Below are 24011 nucleotides of genomic sequence, written 5' to 3'. Positions count from 1 at the left end.
ATGTCCCATGATATATACAATTCATAATTCGTACAAAGGATTACATGTGGAACTCTATATCGACTATATGCAACATCTAGGTCAAGTTCAAAATTACGTCGGATTGTAAGATCATTTGCTCCCCTCTCATAATTTTCACTCCAATCCAACAATGTATTGGAAAAGCAGCATATATATGACATATTACATTTGTAGTACCAAAATTAATTTTTTCAAATGTAACATATTTAAAATACTTTCACACCTTTTTAAACATAATTGTCTTAAATGTGCATGATCCTCTTAGCTTATCCTTTCTCTTTTCCTTTATTTATTATTTTTAATTTTTAAATAGTAAATTCATAGTTTATTTTCAATTTCTTCTTTTTTATTATTTTTCCTGCTTCTTATTTATATTTAATAATAATAATATTCATTAGTATTTTTTCTTCTTGTACATATGTAACAAAATACTACTCTAGGGTTAAGAATTTTTTATTAACATTGATTATATTTGAGGACATCTTTTGCTTACATTGTTATAATGTCAGAATATTTGTGAAATATATTTAGTAGAATTTATTAAAAAATAATTTCATTTATATTATTTTCCGACTTCTTTTCGACTTTGCTAAAATATAATTTGCTCATTTCAAAGCGAAAATTGATTCAGAGATAGTTTTCCTCTCTCAATTATTTATTACTTACAGTGCACACACATTACAATTATGAATTCCTGATGACTAAATTTACTTTTCTATTTTATTTTATATATGTTGGTTCTCCTTTGTATTGAAAATAAGAGTATATTAACTAAGATAAATAAGAATATTTAACTCTAATAAAATAACTCTAATAATACATTAATACATTAAAACATAGGAAAGAAAACGCGGCAAGGAATATATGACAGTTCGAAAAGACACGTATCTATCGTCACACCTGCATACCGAAGAGAATTCCGGCGGCGAAACGGCGCGGTCGCAATATCGAGCGACCCGGTGACCTCTCCGGCCTGTGGAATTGATTATTTTCAAGAGTGAGTTGCCCTGTATAAAATATATACATAACGTCGATCAGCTAGAGGCATGACGCTGGCCAGGTAGTCCGTCATGGAGAGTCGCTCGGGCAGCATAAAGGACCCCATCTACTACCCGGAGAACGACGGCACGTCGAGCGGAGGCGGAGGCGGCGGCGGTGGCGAATCTGCCGATAAGAGTCAACGTAGCTCGCTCGGCAGCCAGGAGATCAGTCTGGACGACAGCAATGCGCTCAAGGTACCACGAAAATTCATCACCAACTGGCGACAGGCGTGCGATCGGACCCGCGACCGGACCAAAGACCTGCTGAAGAGATGGCGAACGACCAGCAGCAACGTCGACGAGATTGTTCCCGCTGTCATGCCTGATCTGGAGCAACCCAACTGGAGCGTGCACGTGTGGAGTGAGTATATCCGAGTGATCTTTACTTTAGTTTCTTCCTTGATTAGTTTGAATTATTGTTTAAAAAATACTTTAATGTCTGCGATTGTTTTTTAAACAATAACAATAGTAACTCACTTCCACAGATGATTTTTAAATGAATTTTATTTGAATTGAATTTTATGTATATGTCGATCTTAGATAGGAGATCGCGAAAAATTTGCTACTTATTCAAAATTGAAAGACTATTTTATAATATTGAATTATTATCAGTAAGAGGAAATAATAAGATACAATTATGCAATAGTTCACATTAATTTTTTTCCATTGTTCTGCGACAATAAAAATACAGACGATCTAAATTAAAGCTGCATGATTAATTATTGTGATTTAGCGACCTGGGTAAGCCGCTTTCCGAGCGATAATAGTTTGTCTGCCATTAATGAGCTCGGTAAAATCGGAAGTTCAGACTCCTTAGCACCTGCACAGCGTGATAAGTTCTCTCATTTTTTTACGTATCTCTTGGACCACGATAGAGACGGTTATATCAGCAGAAAGGATTTTGCACTACTTTCGGAGGTAGGGTTTAAAAAATTCAATTTTTGTATTACTTTAAAATTTGTAGAAATAGTTATTGAAATGATTATAAAATTAAATAATTAATAAAAGTTAGTTAGTTTATCATAATTTTCTTTCTATTTTTATGCTTTTTTGAAAAATATACAAATGTTTATCTTCTGCTAAGAACTTAATAATGTACGCGAAAAATGATTTATTAAATTAAAATTATTGATTTATAATTACATATGTATTTATCAATAAATTTGAAAAAATATTAAAACAATCTAGAATTTGAAATAAATAAAAAGAAACAATTATTTTCTTGGAATTGAAAAAGCGTTTAAGAAGATTTGCGGATTGGTCATGGAATGGTCCGGAATATTTGAGACTGCTGGAGATCGAGAACGGATTCGCCGGATTGATCCTTCCAGACAAAAAGGAGTCCGTAGAGTCGGATAAAAAAGTCGATCTTGACGATTGGCTGTCCTGGTGGGCGAAAATCGTCGCACCGCCGGAGGGTGCAAGTTACAACGATATGCCATTCTGGATCAAAGTTATGCCCAGGGTGTTCTTTCTCGCCATAAACAGCTCCGGTAGCGGAATGATTAGCAAGAAGGAGCTCGCGGCCTTTTATGGATCCGTAATCGGCCTAGACACCGACAGGATAAACAAATGTTTGGATATCGCTTATGATTCTATGACTTCGGTAAGTTGATGCGATTAACAAAGAAATGCGCTTCTACTCTTCTAAGCAATTTTCGATTAAAATTTTCGATTAAAATTATGTTTAAAATTTTCGTTCGCATTTTTTTAAATTAAATTATCTCTTGGAATTTAATATAATAATAAGAAATTTATTAAAAGAATGGAGATCATCCTCTCGGCTGGACGCAGTATCAGCTAGTGTTCGCCAACTTTCTGTTCGGTCGCGGCCCGTTCGGTCCGGGAGAACATTTCCTAGGTATGACGGATTCCTGCATGATACGCGATAATACTATACCATTTCCCATTGATTATTCCGCGATGAACACACCGCGGGATAAATTAGAAGTGTACAGTCCCCATTGCAAGAGCAACAGGCGAAGCGTCGTAGTCTAAAAGTAAAAAAAAATCACGTAAGAGAGTTCCTTCTAGTTGTTGATATAACATGCACAATTATTCCTCAAGAGTGCCTAATATTCTTATTCTGTACCGAATGTGTATTTGATATAGATTTATTTTAGTCAATTTGCATAAGGATTGCGATCAAAGAGAATTAAAATAATGTCTGCACATGTTTATTCTGGTGCGTAAAAAAATCGACTTTCTATTAAAAGTATAATTAATGATATCACATTCCAATATATCATCACACTGCCATTTATTTTATGAGAGCAATATGTGTATCCCATATCGAATGCACGCGTATCTATATGAAATATAAAGAAAACTTTCTATCTTGAAAAATATATAGTTGTTTAAAATTAATATGAAGCCTTTGTGTGATGTTCAACTTCATGTGTAGGGAAATATTGATTGTTTAATGCAGTAAAGAAATGTACTTACAAAATTTATTTCAAGCGCATGGCACTTAGTACTTATTACACAAATTTCAATTCATTGACATATGAATATTACATGATTTTCGCAGTAATGTCGATTCTGAAATCATTACGAAGCGGGCGTTTCTATCTATTTATTGTGTTGTCTACAAATAACGAGAAAATAACGACGATATTTTTCTCGACTATATGTTTGTACTTAGATTAAATATTTATAAACAATTTTATCCCCGTTTTATCCCTCCCTTCCTTTCAATCTTATATATAATAAGGTATATATGGAGGCACTGGGCACTGGATCACATATACTTTCAAAAATCGATGTATCGTATCGTTTCTCGTTTTCGAGATAATCGCGTCATTGCTCACAACGACGGATCAATGACAGAGATTCAATAAATGCACCAACAATTGTCGGATATTTTAGTACTTTGGTATTTTATTTTATTTTTTTTTAATATTATTTTTTTATATTGTCTTGGCCCACACCGCCAACACGTACGACTCGATCTCACACTCGTTCGTTCCCTTTTGAATCCTGAAAAGTCCGTTCTCTCCCCAGTTGTGTCCCCAGGAATTCGCGACCAACTGAAAAGGAGATTAGATATTTAAATTCTTTACAATTATAGAGAAAAGAAAAAGAAGCAATTTGCAAGTCTAAAAAATGTTTCAAAATTAGGACATCTTGTTTTGTCTACAAGATATTATAAGCGATATTATCCAATAAATTATATATAAAAATATGATAATTCGTAAGCTTTCTTTTTTGATTTTTTAAAAATAGCTTATAAATGTTATCGTATAACTGTGGTATATCGTAAGCTTACCCAATATTTGAGCGGTGGACCGCGATAAGACGGCTCCTCACCCCATCCGATTATTCTTACCGAATGATAACCGGAATCGTGCAATTCTGCGCTTCGAGAGTGCCTGTATACTCCGCTCTGATAAACGAAGAAGTCCTGGTAGACTCTCATGGTAGCTGAAAAGAGATGGATATTACTTTTTAAAATGTTATTTTAAATTTATATAAATATTATATAATATTATATCAATTGAGAGAGAGAGAAAGATATTTTTACAACAATATATTCTCTTTCTCTCTCTTTATGTATGTATGTTAAATCTCGATTAAGGATTTAAGTTATAACAGTTACCTTGCACGGGTCCGGAGGTCAGGATTTCCTGCATAATGTCAGTCTCGTTGCCTAGACGATAGGCCGGGCCGACCTTGTACAGCTCAGTTCTTAGCGAGTTTGGCGGGTTTTGGCAACCAGCGGTCTTTAGATTGCTTCTTTTACGTAGTCTGCATTGATCATTTCTACCAGTCCAAGGATAGCACTCCTCGTCCACTAGTCTACAACATGGTAATAATATAACCAAATAGAATAAAATTAAATATCGCATGAGTCTTAAGATATAGTATTATGCATACAGTAGATAAAGATATTATTATAGATTAGTATACATATAGTATAATGATTTTAAGATAAATGAAAGACATGCAACTCTTTGAATAAATAAATAATTCATTAAATTTCAAAATCGAGCATCTACAGAATATCATTAAATTATTGCAGAATTAATTAATTATATATATAATAAAATGAAGATTTTTAGTTTTAAATATAATTAAGAGAGAGAGAGAGAGAGAGAGAGAGAGAGAGAGAGAGAGAGAGATTTAAACTACAAGTATGTTTGAGAATGGAAAACGTTATTTAATATTTAAAAAATTAAATTATATGTAACCATTTACCCGAATTTCCTCATAAAAAGCCAGGCACGATCGAGATATCCGCCTTTGCAGCCTTGTTGCCCCCTGTTGTTACAAGAGAGCAGATGCTGTGCGCTTAGCTCCACGGTTTCGGCGCCTTTACTCATGATAGCGAATCTATCAGATGCGACATCGGCGGTGGACACGGCCCAGGATGCGCCGCACCATCCTTGATCGTGAATGTCAGATATATCGCGTGGCCAGCGCGTTCTGGAGTTGAACTCTCGTGGCAGTGCATCCGGATCATAAATACGTCGTACCGGGTTCATTTTGTACACCTACATAAAATAAAACCGAAAGGGATGACGTGACAGATTTTGACAGATCAGCCCTAGAATCTTTTTCGCGAATCTTTGTTCATTTATGTATTGAGAAAACTGTTTCTTTTTATAATTGAAAATATTTATATACTCTCAGGCAATGGCTTCGGGAATCTTGGAGGATTAAATTCGGTACTGCTTGCAAGCGACGCTGAGTCATTCAGACACCTTTTTATTCATAAAACCTCCGCAGCAAAGTACAAGAGATTACTTTAGCCATGGAACTTTAGCCTTAGTTGCACAAGCGGAGCAATTGACCTAATCTTTCGAGACAATTTGACGTCTATACGTAGTCATCGCGCGTTTTAAGAACAAGGTTGTTTTATTTCGAAATTATCGAGCTATAGTACTTCTCCTACAAACTTTTAATTCCATTTGCGATCTTGAAATTTATCTATTCTTGAGTAATGTATGTTTCATTCAACTTAGAGAATTTTATTATGATCAAGGTATAATAATGATTTACTTTATTAGAAAACTTTTATACGATTATTCTATATTAACGCACGTAACATTTTTTTGATCGTGTGTAATAAAATTTTGAAAATACTTCTAAATACTTACGGATTGCGAAGGATTGAGAGTACCAAGACGAAGTTGTACGCCGTCCTTAAGGGTTCTTCCCCAGAATTCGGAATAATTGCCTGCCTGCCATCCTAAAGTAGGTCCTTGCAAATGGATTTCCTCCATTAATTCCGGCTCGATCAAACATCGGTTCTCCTCACAGAGCACTTCGGCGCGTTTACCAAGCGAGGAGCATTTACTGGAATATAGATTCAATTTATATGATTTGTTTTCTCTTTCTTTCTCTCAAACCCGTTATTACACATTAAAGGAGATGTTACCATGTGTTACAATTAACTTTTAACGTTTGTCCATGATTGTACTCTCTTCCCTGGAAGTAGCATCCTGAAACAACACGAGGAGAAATTTTTAGAAAATATAATTTATTATATTTATAAATTTTTTTATCATATTAATAATATATAAAATAATATATATAAATAATTAATAATATATATAAAATCTATAAACAATCTTATGATATCTCTTTAAAATTTATCTTTTCTGTAAATAAATTAAACTTCTTTTTATTATATATTTTATTATTTTTATTATTTTATATATTTTATATATTTTATTATTTATTATATTTTATTATATATTTTTTATTGCATATATGTGCGTAATAATAAAGTTATTGCATATATGTGCGTAATAATAAATAATAAAGTTTTATATACATTTAAAAAATATACACACTTCTTATCTCCTCGGGTGGTGACGTGACATTCTGCACGATCCCTCTGCAATGGTACCAGTAATCCGGACAGCAGTCTTCTTCGCGGGATCGATCGCAAAAATCATCGCAGTAGCACAACGTCGTGAGAATCGGTGCGCTACAATCATCCTGTCGTCCTGGGCAACAGCTGCCCCCAGGATACCTCGAGGCGCAATATGGTCCTATTGGCAGTCCAGAATAATCCGGGATACCTCTCGCGATGGAAGGTAAGAATACGAAGACGATGAACACTAAATTCGGGCAGTGTACGGTCCACATCCTGAAACAATTGTTAATCAATTATCAATTAATATTTTTTTGCGAAACTGTGCGGAAAGATCTATGTTTACTATTTTTTTTAGTTTATTACGTAATGTATGTCAGTTTTATTTAATTGTATTATAGAGAATACATCTAGGAGATGACGATTTAATGTTTTGCAATGTATTTTTATCTAACTTTAGTTTAATGTTATGGTCTCTTTTATTAATCTTGCGTAACTTTAAATGATAGCATCAAACCCGTGAGTCACGTAACTCATTCAAATGTGCACGTGCAAGGTATGTAAGATTCGGTAACAGCTGGCAATTGACAACAATAATACTGCCAAGAATTTGCAATGTTGGGACCGAGACGCGTCATCCCGTCTGCTTTGGAACGACTTCAAGGCGTTGGCCGTTTAAATGCCACACGATTTGTCATCCTACGACATTCTACAGTAAATGATGGAAATCTTTTTAGACTTGTGAAATTTGTATTTTTGGATTTTAAGAATAGAGAACAAAATTCAACTTTTAATACTTCTGTCGCATCTATTCGCAAAGTCTAATGATAACTGTAGGCTTTATTGTAGGAGTTCAATTTGAGTAAAAGTAACAATAAATATATTATCATTTTAATATATTTAATTTTTCATTTTTTAAATTATCTTTAATATTATTGTTAGAGACAGATTTTTTAAAACATTAATATTTAAAAAATCTTATGAATTTAAGGTTGTTTTGGAATAATCCATTCGTCAACAACAATTCGAGATTCCTCGAAGCTGCACTCAACATCTGCAACCCGCATGATCGGTCCATGCATCATCTATTACGCATCATGTAACTCTAAAACGAGTGTCACTTGAATCAGCTACATTATAATATTGATGAAATTTACCAGACTGGAACGAGGATCATGATTTCAGCTTCCTGATGTCGGAGAGGCTGCATATTTGCGTAGCGATACTAATTTTCTAGCCGATGGTACTTACAATTAAATTTAAATATACGTGTTTCTTAAATACATAATTAAGCATATAAAATGATACTTTTTAAAAATAGGCATCTTTATAAAAAGAAAGATGAATACATTATTTAATTAATTATTAATGCGTGACTTTGAGGTAGTTTTGCATCTCATTAAAAATACTAAAAAAGGAAGAAATGTTCATTAAAATAAAATCGAAGAATCGCAAAATTAGAATTTAATCTGTGAAATATTTTTAATGTGTCAGGTATAAAATTGTACTTAATGAATTATCATAACATATTCTCTTTTCTACATACTTTCGAAATCCGTATCGGCAAGTGTTTCTCCATACAGATGAGAGAATATAAAGAATCTCTTTATTGTTGTCGACCGCAGATTCTCGGAGAGGACGAATCCGACAAGCGCGTTCATCGAGGAACGAGCAATTAATGCAAATATCGCGCACCCTAGAATGCGTAAGCAAGTCTGTCCGTTTGACCCCTTTTCCCTAAAACGCCACAAAGTGTTTTCATAGTCAATCAACGCATCCGGCAAAATAAACGGTCATTTACAAACGACAAATTTAAATGAGGAAAAAAATTATCAGGCCAATCATCATAATAGAATCTCGCCCCCTCGTCTGGCAAAAGCAAATAACTACATTAATTGGCGTGAAGACAAAAGTAAACGAAAGTTTACGCTCGTAAAGTTCTAGTTAAGAGACCGCAAGCTGCATAAAAAGGATATGGGTGCAACGTCTCGATGCATTTTGCGTTGACAACTGACCCATGACATCAGCGTCGCACCCCACGAGAGTCTCAGTAAGAGATTCGTATAATTATAAAATATTAATATATATATATTTTCATAAATTTATAAAATCAAGACTATACAAGACACACATATCGATTCTTGTCAATTCTTTTTCTCAATAACAATGGATCCTCGCGCTTATCTCGAGCAGATCTAAAGAAATGTTACTTAAAAGCTACGAAATCTAAATTATTTGACAATTCGGGATTAATATGATTCAGCGACTAATTCATTTAATCAACGTCAACAATGCGACTTTTCAGTCTCTAGTAAAAAACTAGATGAATTAAAAAGAGTGTGTGTATGTATATGCAAATTTTTATTTTATAAATTTATGAATATTATGTATATATAAATATTTTTTAATTTTAATATATACATATAATATATTAATATTTTTATGTATATATTAATATTTTTTAATTATATAAAAAAAGTTTTAATTATGTAAAACTTGGATTTGTGCATTTTAATCGTTTCTTTAGTCCTTTACAGTGCAAAAACATATTAGAAGAATAATTTAAAATTATTTATTATAAATTATTTGTTTTATATATATATATATATATATATATATATATATATATATGTGTGGCGCTCATTGAGACGCAAATTCGCGAGATGTGTCACGTAAAGTGCGATACGCAGAAAGTTAAGCAGATAGTTGTGTTGGTTTCAAAAGAGATTGACGGCAGAAATGTTTACGAACATTTCAAATGGATGATTGATAATAATTCTGTAAAGTGAAATGCAAGCGACCTTCGGGCTACGTGGCTCATCTATCTGAGAGCGATTTCTGGACTTGGTCCAAAGTTACATCATTGCGAGTTTGATATATTTCACGAAAATAATCACGAGAGAGAGCCGAGAGTCATTGGACGCACGTTAAGTAACTAATGCCGTTTATGGCATCACGATTTACTATGTGATCCGATAATCGGCATGTCTCACAAGTATTTAAACTGAATTACTATAAGATTAATTGCCATTTAATATGCATGCGAAAAACTTTTTTATTTTTTTGTTTGTTTTCCTACTTTTGTTTTGTTAGAGTTTGATCCCGCATTTAATCATAATACAAAACTATAATAAATTTCGTGTTTTCTCGTTGTTAATCCATTATAATAATTGCAAACAGCGCAAAATAGTTTGAAGAATATAAGCTAAATGGAATCTAAACACTTATTAATATAAATGGAGTTGACATTCTGAGAAAGATAGACAGTTCGTTTAACTAACAGTTTAGAAACTGGCACAACTCCACAAGTATTTCTAAGGTTACCAAGGTTAAGATATACGACTGTTTTAGGGTCTTCAAATTAACGAGCCCACTTTACAGCCAGCCTTGAAAAGAGATTTAAAGTCCCTTTGTCGCAAGAGGAAAATCATAGATTATATATTTTAGTTATTTTTTTCTCTTTCTTTCTTCTCGAGTAATGACATCATAACCATAAATAAAAACAACATTCATTTTTTAATTACTTTAATCCAAAGTAATTTTTCTTAATGTATTTAAGATATTTTTAAATATAAACTTTTAAATAAAACATTTATCTATTTTTTATTATTATTAAATTTACTTTAAGTTTTATAAAACTTTGTTTGTCATAATCTTCTTCTGTGCAGACTAATTTTATTGTCCCTTAATTATAATCTGATATGCGCGAAAGTTGAATTATAGGCACGCGTGTTGGATAATACGCGTAACGCGTGTAAAATTATAATCGGTCGGTTATCAGCGTACATTACATAACAAAGTACTCTTTGACCCATTTAATCCCATTAACAGTAAGTAGTGGCCGCGATTTGATTTTGTCTACCTACGAAGCGGATAGATGAGTATAGATATTATCTTCTCGAACTGCTTTCTCATATCTAAACATATGTGTAATATGATTCAGACCGTAAAATCATCTGGTATTGATGTTGAAAAAGCATGTCGTTCTCAAAGAAATATCATATTCTTTTCTTCATCATATTTAACATTATTAATTAATTAATTAATTAATTTTTATTAATTAATTAATTTATTATTTATTTATTAATTATACAACAAAGATATTTAAAACATAAAACATTTAACAAAGAAATCGAAATATCTAAGTAAATAGTTAAGCGCAATTTTATATTCTTAATAAAAAATCTATAACATACAAAATATGTAATATTAATATAATTTCGAAGATGTTATAATAGACAAACAAAAATAAATGTGGCCGAATATTATCTGCAGATAAAAAGATTTATGATATCACTGATTAATAGCTTTATTACTACAAGAGCTTTTACATAAAAAATACAGGGACATATAGTTAATATATAGTATATCACGAAGCTGTGTCACAATTTATACGCGAATACATGACGTCATATTTGAGATTACTCAATAAATGCTGTCAACGCAAAGCTATGTAACCGTTTATTATTTCAACCGACTTTTCGAAAAATAATCGAATTCAAAGAAGAACGATCAATAAAGCAACTAAACCGACCAAAGAGTATTTTTCTCGATTTAATTTTATGATTGTGAATGAATCACGGTTAATTGAACGTTTTTGAGAAATAATATAAACGTCAGAAATTTAATTTTCGAAAAGAGTAAAACGCAAATTATTTTTTAATTATCATACCAGTTTTCCAAAAGTTACCGCAAGCACTATTTTTACTAGCGAGAGCACTTATCAGTCTCCAATAAAATCGCAGAATTTTCACTAAATTTTTATATCGCCGATTAACCCGCGATTAATTCACTCTTCACTTAGAATCAGACATTCTATTTAACGCGTTCCTTCGATGCTAAAGGGATAACGATGACGAGTGAATGCTCAAGTCGACGAATGCAAGTGCGTCTGTGATTAAATGCAACCCGCTCCTCTGATTATTCGCAGCCAGCGCGCGGCCTTTATAAATCATAATTATAGATTAAATTCCACGAGCATCGCGTCAACTGTCACGACCTGCGGCGCGTCATCGGATAGAAATGAATTAACGCGTCTCACTGAGCAATATTTCATCACGTTCGATGTCATCAAAAGAACGTTACTTCAAACTCGTTACTCGCGCTCTTTCTCGTAATACGGGATAGTCATGTGTATATTCCGTCATCGAATTGGCTTCGTGAGTCATATTTTCGCAGGTTGATCCAACGCATTTGCGATTACATAGATGTACTTTATAAATCATATGCTAGTCCTTTAAATTACTCACGCAATTCTAGAAATAGAGATTTTCTCTTTCTCTAAATTGAAAGTTCTTCTATTCCCTAGGCTTCTGATGAGCAAGCAGATTCGAGTAGCAAACCACGTAATATTTATTCCTCTTTAAATTTTCGAAAATCAAAAGGCTTCTATACATTATTTATAGAACTCTTTGATAAGATATTATTTAATATTTATAAAGCTATTGTACAAAATTTATTTCATAATTTTTATTCTTGTATTATTATATATTTTTATTTTTGCAGTTTTCATTGAAAAGATTGCAATTTATTGAAATTTTGACGTATCTTATATAATTTTTCAATAAAGTATAACGTGGATTCAATTAGATTTCATCGAAAGTCGAAAGTCGAATATTAACAAGCGTTCACTTGTGCTAAAAAGACCGACGATATTTGCATATATTTATAAGGCGGAGTGCATTCTGTAATCATTGGCAGCAGCTTGGCTATCAAACAGTGTCGCTAAAGGCAATGACATAATACAATATCAATGTTTGTATCAAGATATGCAACCGTATATATAATCATGCTCGATGATAAACTGTCATTCATCAGCTTTCGTAGACGAGACTAAATGCTGTCTTATGAAAAGAAAAATTACGTATTAATTTTATTTCGCACTTTTTTCGCTTTTAATTTTATAAAGAATCGCAAGTATATGAACTTCTTTTAACTTTAATTCTTTATAATTTGTTTAATGTGATTCTTGAGATAGATATTACACAGAAAATCTTTTTTACTTTTTAATTTATGAAGTCTGGTGCATCTATATATTTCTACAAATTGCAAGGATATGTTTTGAGAAAATTGCGATCCTCACGAAGAGGGTGAAATGAACATCTGCTGTGTAGGTGTAGATATTTCTAAATACGCGTTTGCTGCATTCCACTGCCGGATATTGAAAAAATAAATAGGTCATTGTATATAAAACTCTTGCTTTATATTCTGTCTCTGCTTATTTTTGTAGATCATATAAGAAGCGTAAGGAATGAGAACGTCTTGGAATTTTAAAATTCTCGATGCGATTCTCACCCTTGCTGTTTTTTTCGCAGCAAACAGCGATATTTGTGAGAAACATCCTTCTCCTTGTATATGTGTGCTGTCAGATAAAATAAACTCAAAACACAGATAAAACTATAGTTTCTCCGATCGATGCAACAACGAAAACTTTGTTTTTATCCCTAAAACAAAAATACGTCAGCTCTTTCTTTACTTTCTTTTAAATAAATGTAAGAAAAGAGCGAGCAAATTTCCTGATTTATAGACTGATAAAACAGTTTTATACGTCAATGAAATATGTATTATTGTTGGCTTGTAATAATTATGACGTTTCATTAAAAGAGATCCGCTTCACGAGAGCTTTCAACCTACGTGAATGGTCATCGCTCTCAAATAGAGAATCCTGACAGCGAGCGCACGAAAAAGCTCTCCTCGCGTCCATAGATACACGTGTCAGTCGATTTATGCTACTTGTCATCGGAACGAGGAACGACATGCAATAAATGTCACATATGGTCCGACAGAATTGCGCGCGAAGATTGTTCTTCGACCCACGTGTGCGACAATCATCGCGCGAATCGTTTTACACCCATATATTGCGTCTCGCATATAATTCCGCACATCTATCTTAATCTTTCTAAATTAAGAATTTACGACAATGAGTAATCATGACTTGGTCTTAACAAATTCTTTAACGACTGGAAAAGAAAACATAAAAAATAAAGTTGCAACATTATACAAGGAATCTAAATTATACGGAAATTGAAAAAATAACGTGTGTTATGTTAATATCTATCAAATTAATTATAAAATTAGTTTGGTGCACGTTTCAGATTTTGTATATAATTTGGATTCTTTTAATACATTCGTTTCTTCTTCTTTAGCGTTGTGAATCTTCTCTTATTGCTCTTTAAAAAAAGTGTTTACTTTGCGGCGGGTTTGGTTATTTTTGTGATCCTACAAATTGTTAACACTAAAAATAACGTGCACGTCATATCAAGCAAGAGCACCGGATGGATGCGCGCTGTTGCCCCAAATTCCGTGATATTATAAGTTGTTTGCATTTGAAAAGAATATATTGGCATTTATATTTCGAGACATTTGCTTTCTAAAAAAACTTGATTTATTTATATTATTATTCTATAAATTAATCTACTGCATTGATTTTTATTTAGTTAATTTATTATTAAAAATATGTTGCTGCATTCATCATCGATGTCGATATCAAAAATTTTAAATTTTACTAGTATATTTAGCTTCAGTAATATAAAATATTTATTCACATCAAAGTAAATCAATCAAAATTTAGCAGTTCTAAACATGAAAGATTTATCGGAGCTTTTTAGGGATCCCGCAATTTAATGTCAAGAGCGTGTTCAAATCACGTGTCTGACACACATCTCATCTCGCAGACATTTATCAGCTGCTCTCTAACATCATAACTGATTTATTGGATGCGATTAATAGTCATGTTTCCTCTAATAATCGTTCAATGGTGTCTATAATAACGGTAAATCGTAATAAACGCGTTCGATTAATATCCAGCAATGAAATACGTCAATTTCGCGATGCCGATGCAATCTGTGGGTTTACGATCCCATATGAATAAATCCTCAATTCTATTAGCTTTTATAATCTACGCTACATATTGTCGAGAAAATGAAAATTTTGCTTTTATTTTTTTACGAGATTTTTATCTAAATTAAAAATGTAAAATATAAAATGAAATCTATATTAATATCTTCTTCAACGATGCTTTTATGAGTGTTTTCTAATCGTTACGTTTAGTTTGCCAACTCGTGTTATTCCACGTTGGCAAAGTCTAGCAGTTTAAAGCACGGTAAACTACGATTGACAATTAGTGCGGACGTTGCATACACCACAAGTAAATATAGCGATGACAATCTGTATCCCTGTATATCGTCTTCCATTTCATTGTAATGCAATCTCCATCTCTTGCTCATAAAGACACAGATAAGTACAAATGAATATATAAAAACTCACGTTACACTTTAAAAATTTTCAAATAATTAGCACACAATTTTGTACCTATGTTCCAATCAATTATAACAATTACAGTGATACTGAAATTTTATTAGCACGCTTATTCATTACCATTCACAATACGTTGATCGTTCAATTATCGTCATGGAACATTTGTTAACGCCTTATGCGTGTCAGCTGATGATTATCGGCAAATTACAAACACGTCTGGTACTATACTTTGCTGCCGGAATCGCGATACTGATCTCGAGAAGCGAATTACATACAGTCTTGTCAAGGGTTATATCGTAACGCTGACGCATACGCATTTGTGATTATGAAACTAACGTATGTATCTTATCTTCTGCTTTAAAATAATTAGTCTATTAATAGGTGTTTAATGCATTATTAAAGTATATTTAATAAAATATATATTATATAAAATATATCATATTATGTATATATTATATAAAATATATACATTTTGTTGTACACATATCAATTATTATATTATAAATTATTATGAATTATTATAAATTGTTATAAGTATTATGTATATATATTAAATTATTTTTTTTCTACTTATGACTCGAGCCATTTTTATAATCATACATAAAATGTTACATAATTTATGAAGAAAGATAGAAAAAAATTTCTCGCTTTTAGCTTTTCGATTTATTTTTACACAAAAGATCATGTACACTTTTCCACAACTCGCCTTATATATGGTCAACTTTCAAGCTACTCCAAAATCTTTGCATAACGTGGTACTCGAGAAATTTCATTGTCAGGTCGATATCGTAATTAATTCGAGATATCACAAACTGTCAGATTGATACATTTTCGATAAGCTCGATAATCTTAATAGTGTTTTTACCTCTCGGTGAAGCGAACTGACCCACATTTCATTGATAAAGATTTTTTTTCATTAATGCGGAATTAATTCCGTCCGCTGTCCGTTTATCAAAAGGTGTTTACTTTCTGTCGCGATGTGCGTCGAAAATGGTTATTAATACAATCGCCCGAATTAGAACAGAGTGGTCGGATTGAGCTCTGTTTCTTAGCCGCTATTTTGTTTTCATGATGAAACTTACCGGGAATTTTAATTGCGTCCATAAATTTCATTGCCAATTTTGATTATGGAGATAGATGCACTAACGATATCGAGAGACAAATTATAATTAAATCATTATTTCATAGAAAACGTAGTACTTCAAAGGAACTATTTTTTCAAGGAAAAAACATAAAAATGCTCATATTATTAATAACTTTATAAAGATCTGAAGATTATTTTATGTAAAACAAAAAAAGATGAGCAAAATTATTCACATTTATAAAATATACTTTATTAAAGTAAATTAATTAGATATTTATCAAATAAAATTCTTTCTTCTTAAAAGAGAAAGAGAAAGAAAAAATATGAAATGCATTATTTATTAAATTTATCAATTCGGATTTGAAGAAAAAAATTTTATAAAATAAAATTTTAAAACTGTATGTCTAACATATTTCAACTAAAATAAATATAACACATATGGAACATTAATTTTTGAAAAATTATAAAAATTTTTACATTATTCAGATGAAGATAAGTTCATCTACATACATTACACGCGAAGGGAAGGAATGCCAAGCAACATTTTAAAATATTCTTGTGATACGCTCCATTTCGCCAAGGTGACATTCCGTCGAGTATCAGAGATAAGAGAAAGAATGCGAGAGATTAAATCCAAAAAAAGATTTGATATTATATAAAACTTTTCTTGAATTATTAAAACTCGATGAATAAGATTCAAATCATTTACATTGATTAAAAGTTTCGAAAAGAAACATTAAAAAAAGAATTTCTTCTAAGCTTTGTACCTTCTGCCAATTTTCAGAATTTTCCCAGTTTGAGAATCTTACATTTGTTAATGAATCTATTATATTTAAATTATATTTAAAATTATAATTAAAACCTTTGTAGTCTACATAGCGCAAATACAAATTACGTATAAAATTTAATGCTGACATTTTCCCGCCATAGTCATCGGTCGCAACCTTGTCGCCTCTGTGACATACACTCTGCAAGCTGGTTATAATTTATCTGCCAGTTACGAAGAAATCAACGCTATTACCATGCGTTATTGCCGATGAAAGTTGCAAAATTACCATACAAGTAATCGGCAAGGTTGTGACTTGTATTGGATCGAAGAAAATTTCGCGCGTGCGAGATTTAACACACATATGTATCTCTCAGAATATTATCGAATGCTTTTCGACGAGAACGAGAAGATTTTTTGGGCCGACGTTATTATTTTTTTCATGTACTTATCTCACACACACACACACACACGCGTATGTTTTCTCGTCTTAATCGCCGCGTGATATATCAGTTGCATAGAATTACAAGCTCGTCGCGATATGAATTGCTCGGCATTAAAACAGAGTGCAGGCTCTATCCAGTGACTCTCGTATTATGCTAAGAATGCGATTTGATGAGACTTTCCTCTCAAAGAGGTATGCAAATATCAGATAAAGTTATGAAAAGAAACCTTTTTTTTGCAAGCAAACAATTTTTTTATTTTATTGCAGTAAAAAAGCATGTGGGAAATCTCTATGATCAGAAAAAATAAATTAAAAGAGAAAGAAGAGTTGATTTAATTCCTGTTTATATCGTGACTATAAATTAGAAGAGAAAGAAGAATTGACTTAATTCCTGTTTATATCATGACTATAAATTAAGGCATCCGTCGTCTTTGAATTCTCACTGGCATAATTTGTGGATTAGATTGATAACAAATTGACAAATCGCTATTTAAGTGGTTGGTATTCCCAAGCATGTAGGTCACGATATCGAAATTGGTATCAAACTTGCGTGAACATTTGTCAAAGTTCGTCAGTTTAATATTGTACATATATAACTCGCAATTTTGTTCTCGTCGCTGATCTCATCACATTAAGATCAACTGACTTCAAGAACGATCAATTTTTGCATTAAATCGAATAAATGAAGTGCAAAATGATTAAAAGAAATTATATAAATGTGTAAATGATTTGAATATTTGCATTAATGCGCAGATGGATCCGATTAGCAATGATATTAAAATTCATGCGCGCGTTGGTCGTTAAATACTAAAATTAAAAAATTAAAATCTTTCAAGTTGTAAATATACGTTATATTGCTATTATTTGTCCACCAAAAATCTATTTTTTAAAATCTTTTTTTAAATAATATGAATAATATATCTGAATGTGAAGACACTATGAGTTAAAAATTTATAATGAACTGTTGAATATAGTAAAATATGGAAAGTAATATTTTATCATGACGTTTCAATGTAAAAGAATCCATCCAGAATGTGGTCAAACACATGGGCATAAATATACGAGCAAATCATTAATTTTTATTTTAAGTCATTAATTTTTAACAAACGAAAATTCCTAAAAGTTATAAAACATTCCTTCGTATTTCTTTGCATTTTTGTCGCTATATATTTGTAAATAGTATCAACATTTGATAGCGACTTGATAAGATACAAGTCAGTATTAATTTGAATTTAATTTCGCTATTAATTGGTTAGTAATCATAAATGAAAATGAGAGAAGAAAAACAAAATTAAACATTAATTTTAACCGTTTATGTCTTTTAATTGGCATAAGATACATCTTGGCAGAAATTCGTTCATTATCGACTTGTTTGAAAGAAATTTATTTTCGCAATGATGGACTTAATCTTCAACATTAAAATTTATAAATTAAAATTTTAAAATATTAAATGTCTTTTAAATGTCTTTAAAAAGTTATTATTACTATATTATTTCTGTTTAATGCAATGGAAAATATTATAACAGTTTTTACTCTTACAGAAAACTTGAACGAAATTTATGCAAGAGGTCACTAGTTAGGACGATTATTTGCACAGCTTTGACAAATTTGAGCGATCTTTCACTCATAATCGCGTTCACATTTTTTCGCAATTGATAAAAATTCATTCTGTGTATTTTGCGACACCACCACATTCAACGATTACACCACTTACTCGGAAACGGCGAGACTCAGTCTGGTCCAAATCGAGGACTATCCTCTTCGACGATCGTTGGTTTGCATCTGCCTCGCGCAGCCAGGGACGATCGCACCGAAAGAAGTTAAAAAAAAAATAATCGCTAGAATTCGCGAAAAGGGGGCCAAGAGAGACGTCGGGACGCGATCAAAAAAGATTACGGCGAAGGAAGAGAGAGAGAAAGAAAGAGAGGGAGATAAAGAAAGAAAGAGAACACAACCGGTGCTGGCGGCTCGAAAGCGCGAGCCTAACTGACCCGCGGAGACGAGAGGTAAACGCAAGCTAAACTAAGTCTCGGTATCACAATTCGGTTCGAACCGCCACGAGGAGCGGAGAGCAGCGCCGTGCGAAAGACGATCGGTTTCTTCGGGTCCACCACCCACCCACTGGATCTCCTTGTCTTCCGTCGGTTTCCCCGTCATCGTCTTCAGGATGACGAAAGACGCGAATGACGGTCACTCATGAAGGCGGAAAGGTGAATCCGTGGAATGCGTCGAAGTCGCAAATTGTGGGGAAATCGTGCAGTCTCTTTGCAGGACCAGATCTCGGAATGACAACTATGTTGCTTGATATTTTTTAATGGTTGTAAAATTACAAAAATGACAAGCTCTCTTTCAGGGATCTCATGATGATATTTATGGGATGGAATAGGATATACCAAGTCTAGATTATCTAAGCCTCTCGAAGCACAACCCTGCCTGAAATTATTTCTAGCAACCCTATCGGACTATCGAGCACTTCTATAAAAAGATGTTGATACTGTAAAAATTTCTTCTTCAGTCCTAACTTCAATTCAAGGGGCGCATGTAATTAATTATCAAAGATTGTGATTATATACTCACTCGACAAACATATTACACACAGAAGGTTAACCGTGTCTATTAATAGACAGGTATGCTCGGTAACGATGATCGTTCCTTAAATTTCATTCCGGATCAATCAGAAAAAAAGATTCGTCCGAGTTACTGACGGATCTGAAGCACGAGTTGAACTGAAGCGAACACGTTGTAATAAATGTACATTTTAAAATCTATATCACATTTGCACCGGATCTCCTCACACTTCCGACGAAATACGTCATTGTCGAAATGCGTGTGAAATCCAGTAGTTTTATTCAAAGAAAGAATAAACTTACAAAGGAATAGAGAGAGAAAGAGACCGGATGCTGACCGCGTTTCCGCGAGAAAAAATAAACTCGGGAAAGCGATTCGAACTCTTGATGATAGTTTTTATACATTATATTATATGTTATCAGTTGTAATAATATAATATTTTTATGCGTACATTTTAATTTTTATTCAAACGTAGAGGAATAAAATAAAATAAATATGCAAATACTTCGAGGGTATATACGAGGAAAATTCGCGGATTGTTGTTTTATTATATTTCTATACACATTTGTATGGCTGAAATGTTGATATTCGTGCTGATGTTTGCTTACAAACGTCAGCACAAATAATGTATGATGCATCTCCCAAATTTGAGAGAGATGCTGCTCGGAATAAAAGCAGAAAATTATTCGTATACAAAATGTAAAATAAATTTCTGTCTCGCGCTTTTGCTTTGTGTGATTTACATCATTTTATTTTAAAATATTAAAAATTGACGATGAATTTTTTTGAAGTAAAACTTTCCTAAAGTTTTTGTGCTCAATTTATTCGAAATACCAGGATGCTTACGAATTTATATGGTTGTCACATCGGTGAACGATTACGATCAATCGGATAAGCTTAGCACTTTAATCGTGATGACGAATTCGCTGAGAATGTCGACAAACAAGTGCTACGTAAATAAATCGATTAAGTATTAATCGTACAAATCGATCTGGTTCATTTAACTGTAAGAGTTCAGCGCAGAGTGCTAACTATTTGTGTTCTTTTAAAAGATGAGAGAATGATAGAGAATATAGTTGCAGTGAAGCTGCAAGAAATATCGCGTAGAAATCTATTAAACGCTATTACACGTGTACGCTGCGCAATTAAAAATTAATATCGCATACGACAATCTATCATATCGTTGTTGATTAAAGTATGATACGCGCAAAGCTATTTATAACGACTGACTATTTGACCTTAATTATTCATTGTTTCGGAACGACATTGAATTAAAGAAGGAAGATGTTAATCCATGGAAATTGTCCCGAGGCGATCGGTAATGATGTAATTTGACGAGAATTGCGTCGTGACAGTATCTTTAATTTTATTGGCATTTTAAACATTTAATGAATGAGCAGAATCTTAATATGAAGTGTTTATGATATTTTATATAAATGTCAATATCAATATCTATCATTATGTCTCATATAATTCATTCATGAAGTAAAGTATATAGCTAAAAATATGCGTTACGTATCGTCTATTGCAAAGAGAAAGAGAGAGAAAAAGAGAAAGGAATAGAGAGAAAGAGAAAGAGAAGTTTTATTAATCTTTTTTTATTATAAAAATTTAAACGATTATTAATTCACAAAAGAAAAAAAAAATGAAACGGGCTCGTCCGGGATTTGAACCCGGGACCTCTCGCACCCTAAGCGAGAATCATACCCCTAGACCAACGAGCCAGTTCTTGAGAGAGTCTTTTTTCAATGCGTACATCAATGAATATCTTGTGCTCCATTTGAATTTTACAATTTAAGATAAATAATGTTGTGTTTTAACACTCATTAAATTACATTAATTATTCTATTACATCAACCAAATATTTGTGTGTTTGTGTCTTCCATGTTAAACAATTCTGGAAAATTAAATCTGACACTATAATTATTTTGTTTTTTATACATAAAGTAAAAAAATAATTATAAAGATTATATTTATATTTGTAAGATTATATAAAATTAAAATTCACAAAATTGCAATTAATTTCAATCCCTAAAAATGAACAGTTTTTTATATTATGTATATTCCGTTCTTATCAACAATCTCACACAATTTTAAATTATCATTTCTTTCAGTCAGTCGTTTATTTAATCATGCGTACCCATATTTCACTTTGATTATGTTACACCTCGTTCCAGAGAGGCAAGAAGTAGCTGCAGCATTCACGCGCGTCCATATATTTCAATCTCACAAATAGATCGCCTACTTTTTTCTCTTCGCATAAGTTAATTTAACGCTTGAAAATGTGGGTCGCAAGACAAGAGGACCATTTTTAAGTATCCATAAATTTTTTTGAAGTATATATAGGTACTCATCATAGAAGATATTCTCTCTCTCTCTCTCTCTCTCTCTGTTTTTCTTTCTCTTCCTTTTTCTCTGTCTCCTTTTCTTTATTTTTTATATAAAGTTATAATGCTTTTTTAATATATATATTGCTTTATATATAATAATAATAATAAAACAATGAATAAAATGTGAGTGAACGTTATATTAAATTGTTAAATAATTTAATTAATTAATTTAATAATTTAATGTCTCTTCTTACATATAAATAACCTTTTAATTTTAATGGTATAAATAACCTATGGTATAAATAACCTATTTAATTTTAATTCTTTTATATAAAAAAATTATATATGTTTATACTTGATATCATATTTATTCTTCTATTAAAGTAACGCAATCATCCGGGCGCCGTGGCTTAGTTGGTTAAAGCGCCTGTCTAGTAAACAGGAGATCGAGGGTTCGAATCCCTCCGGGGCCTTCTCACGGATCCACAAGCGATCCTTATCGTGTTAATTTTGCTTTTTCAGAATATTTTATTATGGAAAATTACACTAATTTTTTTCGACAATTTTATAAAAAATAAGAAACGTTTTTTTAAATGATTGCAAAAAACAATTAATTTTTGTCAACATTAATCACGTAGCGATGATAAAATTTTTTTATTAGATAAGTTCTTATCAAAATTAGGCTTTATAATTTCTTTTAAATTTACTTAATAAAATAATTTTAACTATTAATAAAATTCATGAAAAAGAAAACTTGCGATGCTTGTGGATCGGAATCTTAGCCCATTGAAATCATTCAGATTCGAAAGGAATTCATTTTCGTAAACTGTCCTAGACCGTCGACATAATAATAGAATCTAATTTCCTGTTCGCCGAAATCAAGATATTGTACATCCACGTGCAGTCGATTCTCAGTTTAACTTGTGTAAATGCAGCTACAGTCATAAGCATATTTATAACTGCTTAACGCGTAATACCAATTGCAGCATTGCCGTCTAAAAACATTCCGGTTTAAATTAAAGCTCGGTCATTGCTTAGGTATGCGCGAAAATTATTTGCGGCTTTTCAACCGGTTACAATGTGAGGTATAAGTGATTAAAAATTTTCATAGGGATTAGATAACCGAGGATTCAATATTTTCTTTTAATAAAACGGCCAAAGGTGATAATATTCTTGAATCTCTAAGTTATAGAAATCTTAGCTATGATATATCGATAATAAATTTTCATAAGGATTAGATAACTTAAGGAAAAATTAAAAATCAATAGTTTCTTTTAACAAAACGATCTTTTAATAAAACGAGTAATCTATTAATAATCTTGAATCTTTTAATTATGAGAATCTTAGCTATGATATGAATGAGACACACTTAAACTATGTAATGTTTGTGCCTATCTACGCTATCGGCGGTCTTTCGCAATCCTTGCATTCTTCGATATTGAACAATTATACGAGATTGATTACGATGATGTATGTGACACGAGATAAACGATCTTTATCGTGCGATCTTATTGTGATTTATAAATTTATCAACCTTAATTTGTATTCTACTGAAGAATAGAATGTATGCAAGCACAATTGTGTATAAATGTTTGTACAAATTATTAATGCCATTAAATTATAAATCACACACCATCACTTAAATGATCAAATTAGCATTATTCACACATATACGATTAA

General features: G+C 32.0%; 2 protein-coding genes and 2 non-coding genes across 7 annotated transcripts; 2 read left to right on the top strand and 2 right to left on the bottom strand.

Moving 5' to 3' along the window:
• Nucleotides 1-880: 880 nt before the first annotated feature.
• Nucleotides 881-3340, top strand: LOC105253747. The gene is made up of 4 exons (XM_011261990.3): nt 881-1422; nt 1795-1979; nt 2299-2667; nt 2826-3340. The coding sequence occupies exons 1-4, from the start codon at nt 1092-1094 to the stop codon at nt 3057-3059; spliced, it is 1119 nt and encodes a 372-aa protein (XP_011260292.1). The 5' UTR covers nt 881-1091; the 3' UTR covers nt 3060-3340.
• A 157-nt stretch (nt 3341-3497) lies between these two features.
• Nucleotides 3498-20174, bottom strand: LOC105253745 (uncharacterized peptidase C1-like protein F26E4.3). Of its 4 annotated transcripts, none has more exons than XM_011261986.3 (8): nt 20011-20174; nt 6860-7158; nt 6442-6505; nt 6161-6359; nt 5259-5554; nt 4660-4859; nt 4330-4484; nt 3498-4090 (listed from the first exon to the last, which is right to left on the bottom strand). In XM_011261986.3, exons 1-8 carry the CDS (start codon nt 20019-20021, stop codon nt 3971-3973), a joined length of 1344 nt encoding a protein of 447 aa, XP_011260288.1. In that variant the 5' UTR covers nt 20022-20174; the 3' UTR covers nt 3498-3970. The 4 variants fall into 4 exon arrangements, with proteins under 4 accessions (XP_011260288.1, XP_011260289.1, XP_011260290.1 ...); XM_011261987.3 differs by lacking the exon at nt 20011-20174 and adding an exon at nt 19148-19493; XM_011261988.3 differs by lacking the exon at nt 20011-20174 and adding an exon at nt 11555-11764.
• A 1479-nt stretch (nt 20175-21653) lies between these two features.
• Nucleotides 21654-21725, bottom strand: Trnap-agg. Its single transcript has one exon. It is a non-coding gene; the product is annotated as a tRNA-Pro (tRNA).
• A 1005-nt stretch (nt 21726-22730) lies between these two features.
• On the top strand, nt 22731-22804 carry Trnat-agu. Its single transcript has one exon. It is a non-coding gene; the product is annotated as a tRNA-Thr (tRNA).
• The last annotated feature ends 1207 nt before the right edge of the window (nt 22805-24011 follow it).

This window comes from Camponotus floridanus, unplaced genomic scaffold (genome assembly GCF_003227725.1).
Source record: "Camponotus floridanus strain SB8 unplaced genomic scaffold, Cflo_v7.5 scaffold145, whole genome shotgun sequence".
Classification (NCBI taxonomy): Eukaryota; Metazoa; Arthropoda; class Insecta; order Hymenoptera; family Formicidae; genus Camponotus; species Camponotus floridanus.
Note: the sequence above shows the minus strand (reverse complement) of the source record. Positions and strands in the feature narration are given on the sequence as shown.

What these genes read in the sequence shown, in the direction of transcription:
- LOC105253747 (XM_011261990.3), top strand. Translation starts at nt 1,092, where the DNA reads ATGGAGAGTCGCTCGGGCAGCATAAAGGACCCCATCTACTACCCGGAG. An exon ending in ATTTTGCACTACTTTCGGAG is followed by an intron (nt 1,980 to 2,298) that starts GTAGGGTTTAAA and finishes GAATTGAAAAAG; the next exon opens with CGTTTAAGAAGATTTGCGGA. An exon ending in CTTATGATTCTATGACTTCG is followed by an intron (nt 2,668 to 2,825) that starts GTAAGTTGATGC and finishes ATTTATTAAAAG; the next exon opens with AATGGAGATCATCCTCTCGG.
- LOC105253745 (XM_011261986.3), bottom strand. An exon ending in ACCACCCGAGGAGATAAGAA is followed by an intron (nt 6,506 to 6,859) that starts GTGTGTATATTT and finishes GTGTTGTTTCAG; the next exon opens with GATGCTACTTCCAGGGAAGA. An exon ending in GACCTCCGGACCCGTGCAAG is followed by an intron (nt 4,485 to 4,659) that starts GTAACTGTTATA and finishes ATCTCTTTTCAG; the next exon opens with CTACCATGAGAGTCTACCAG.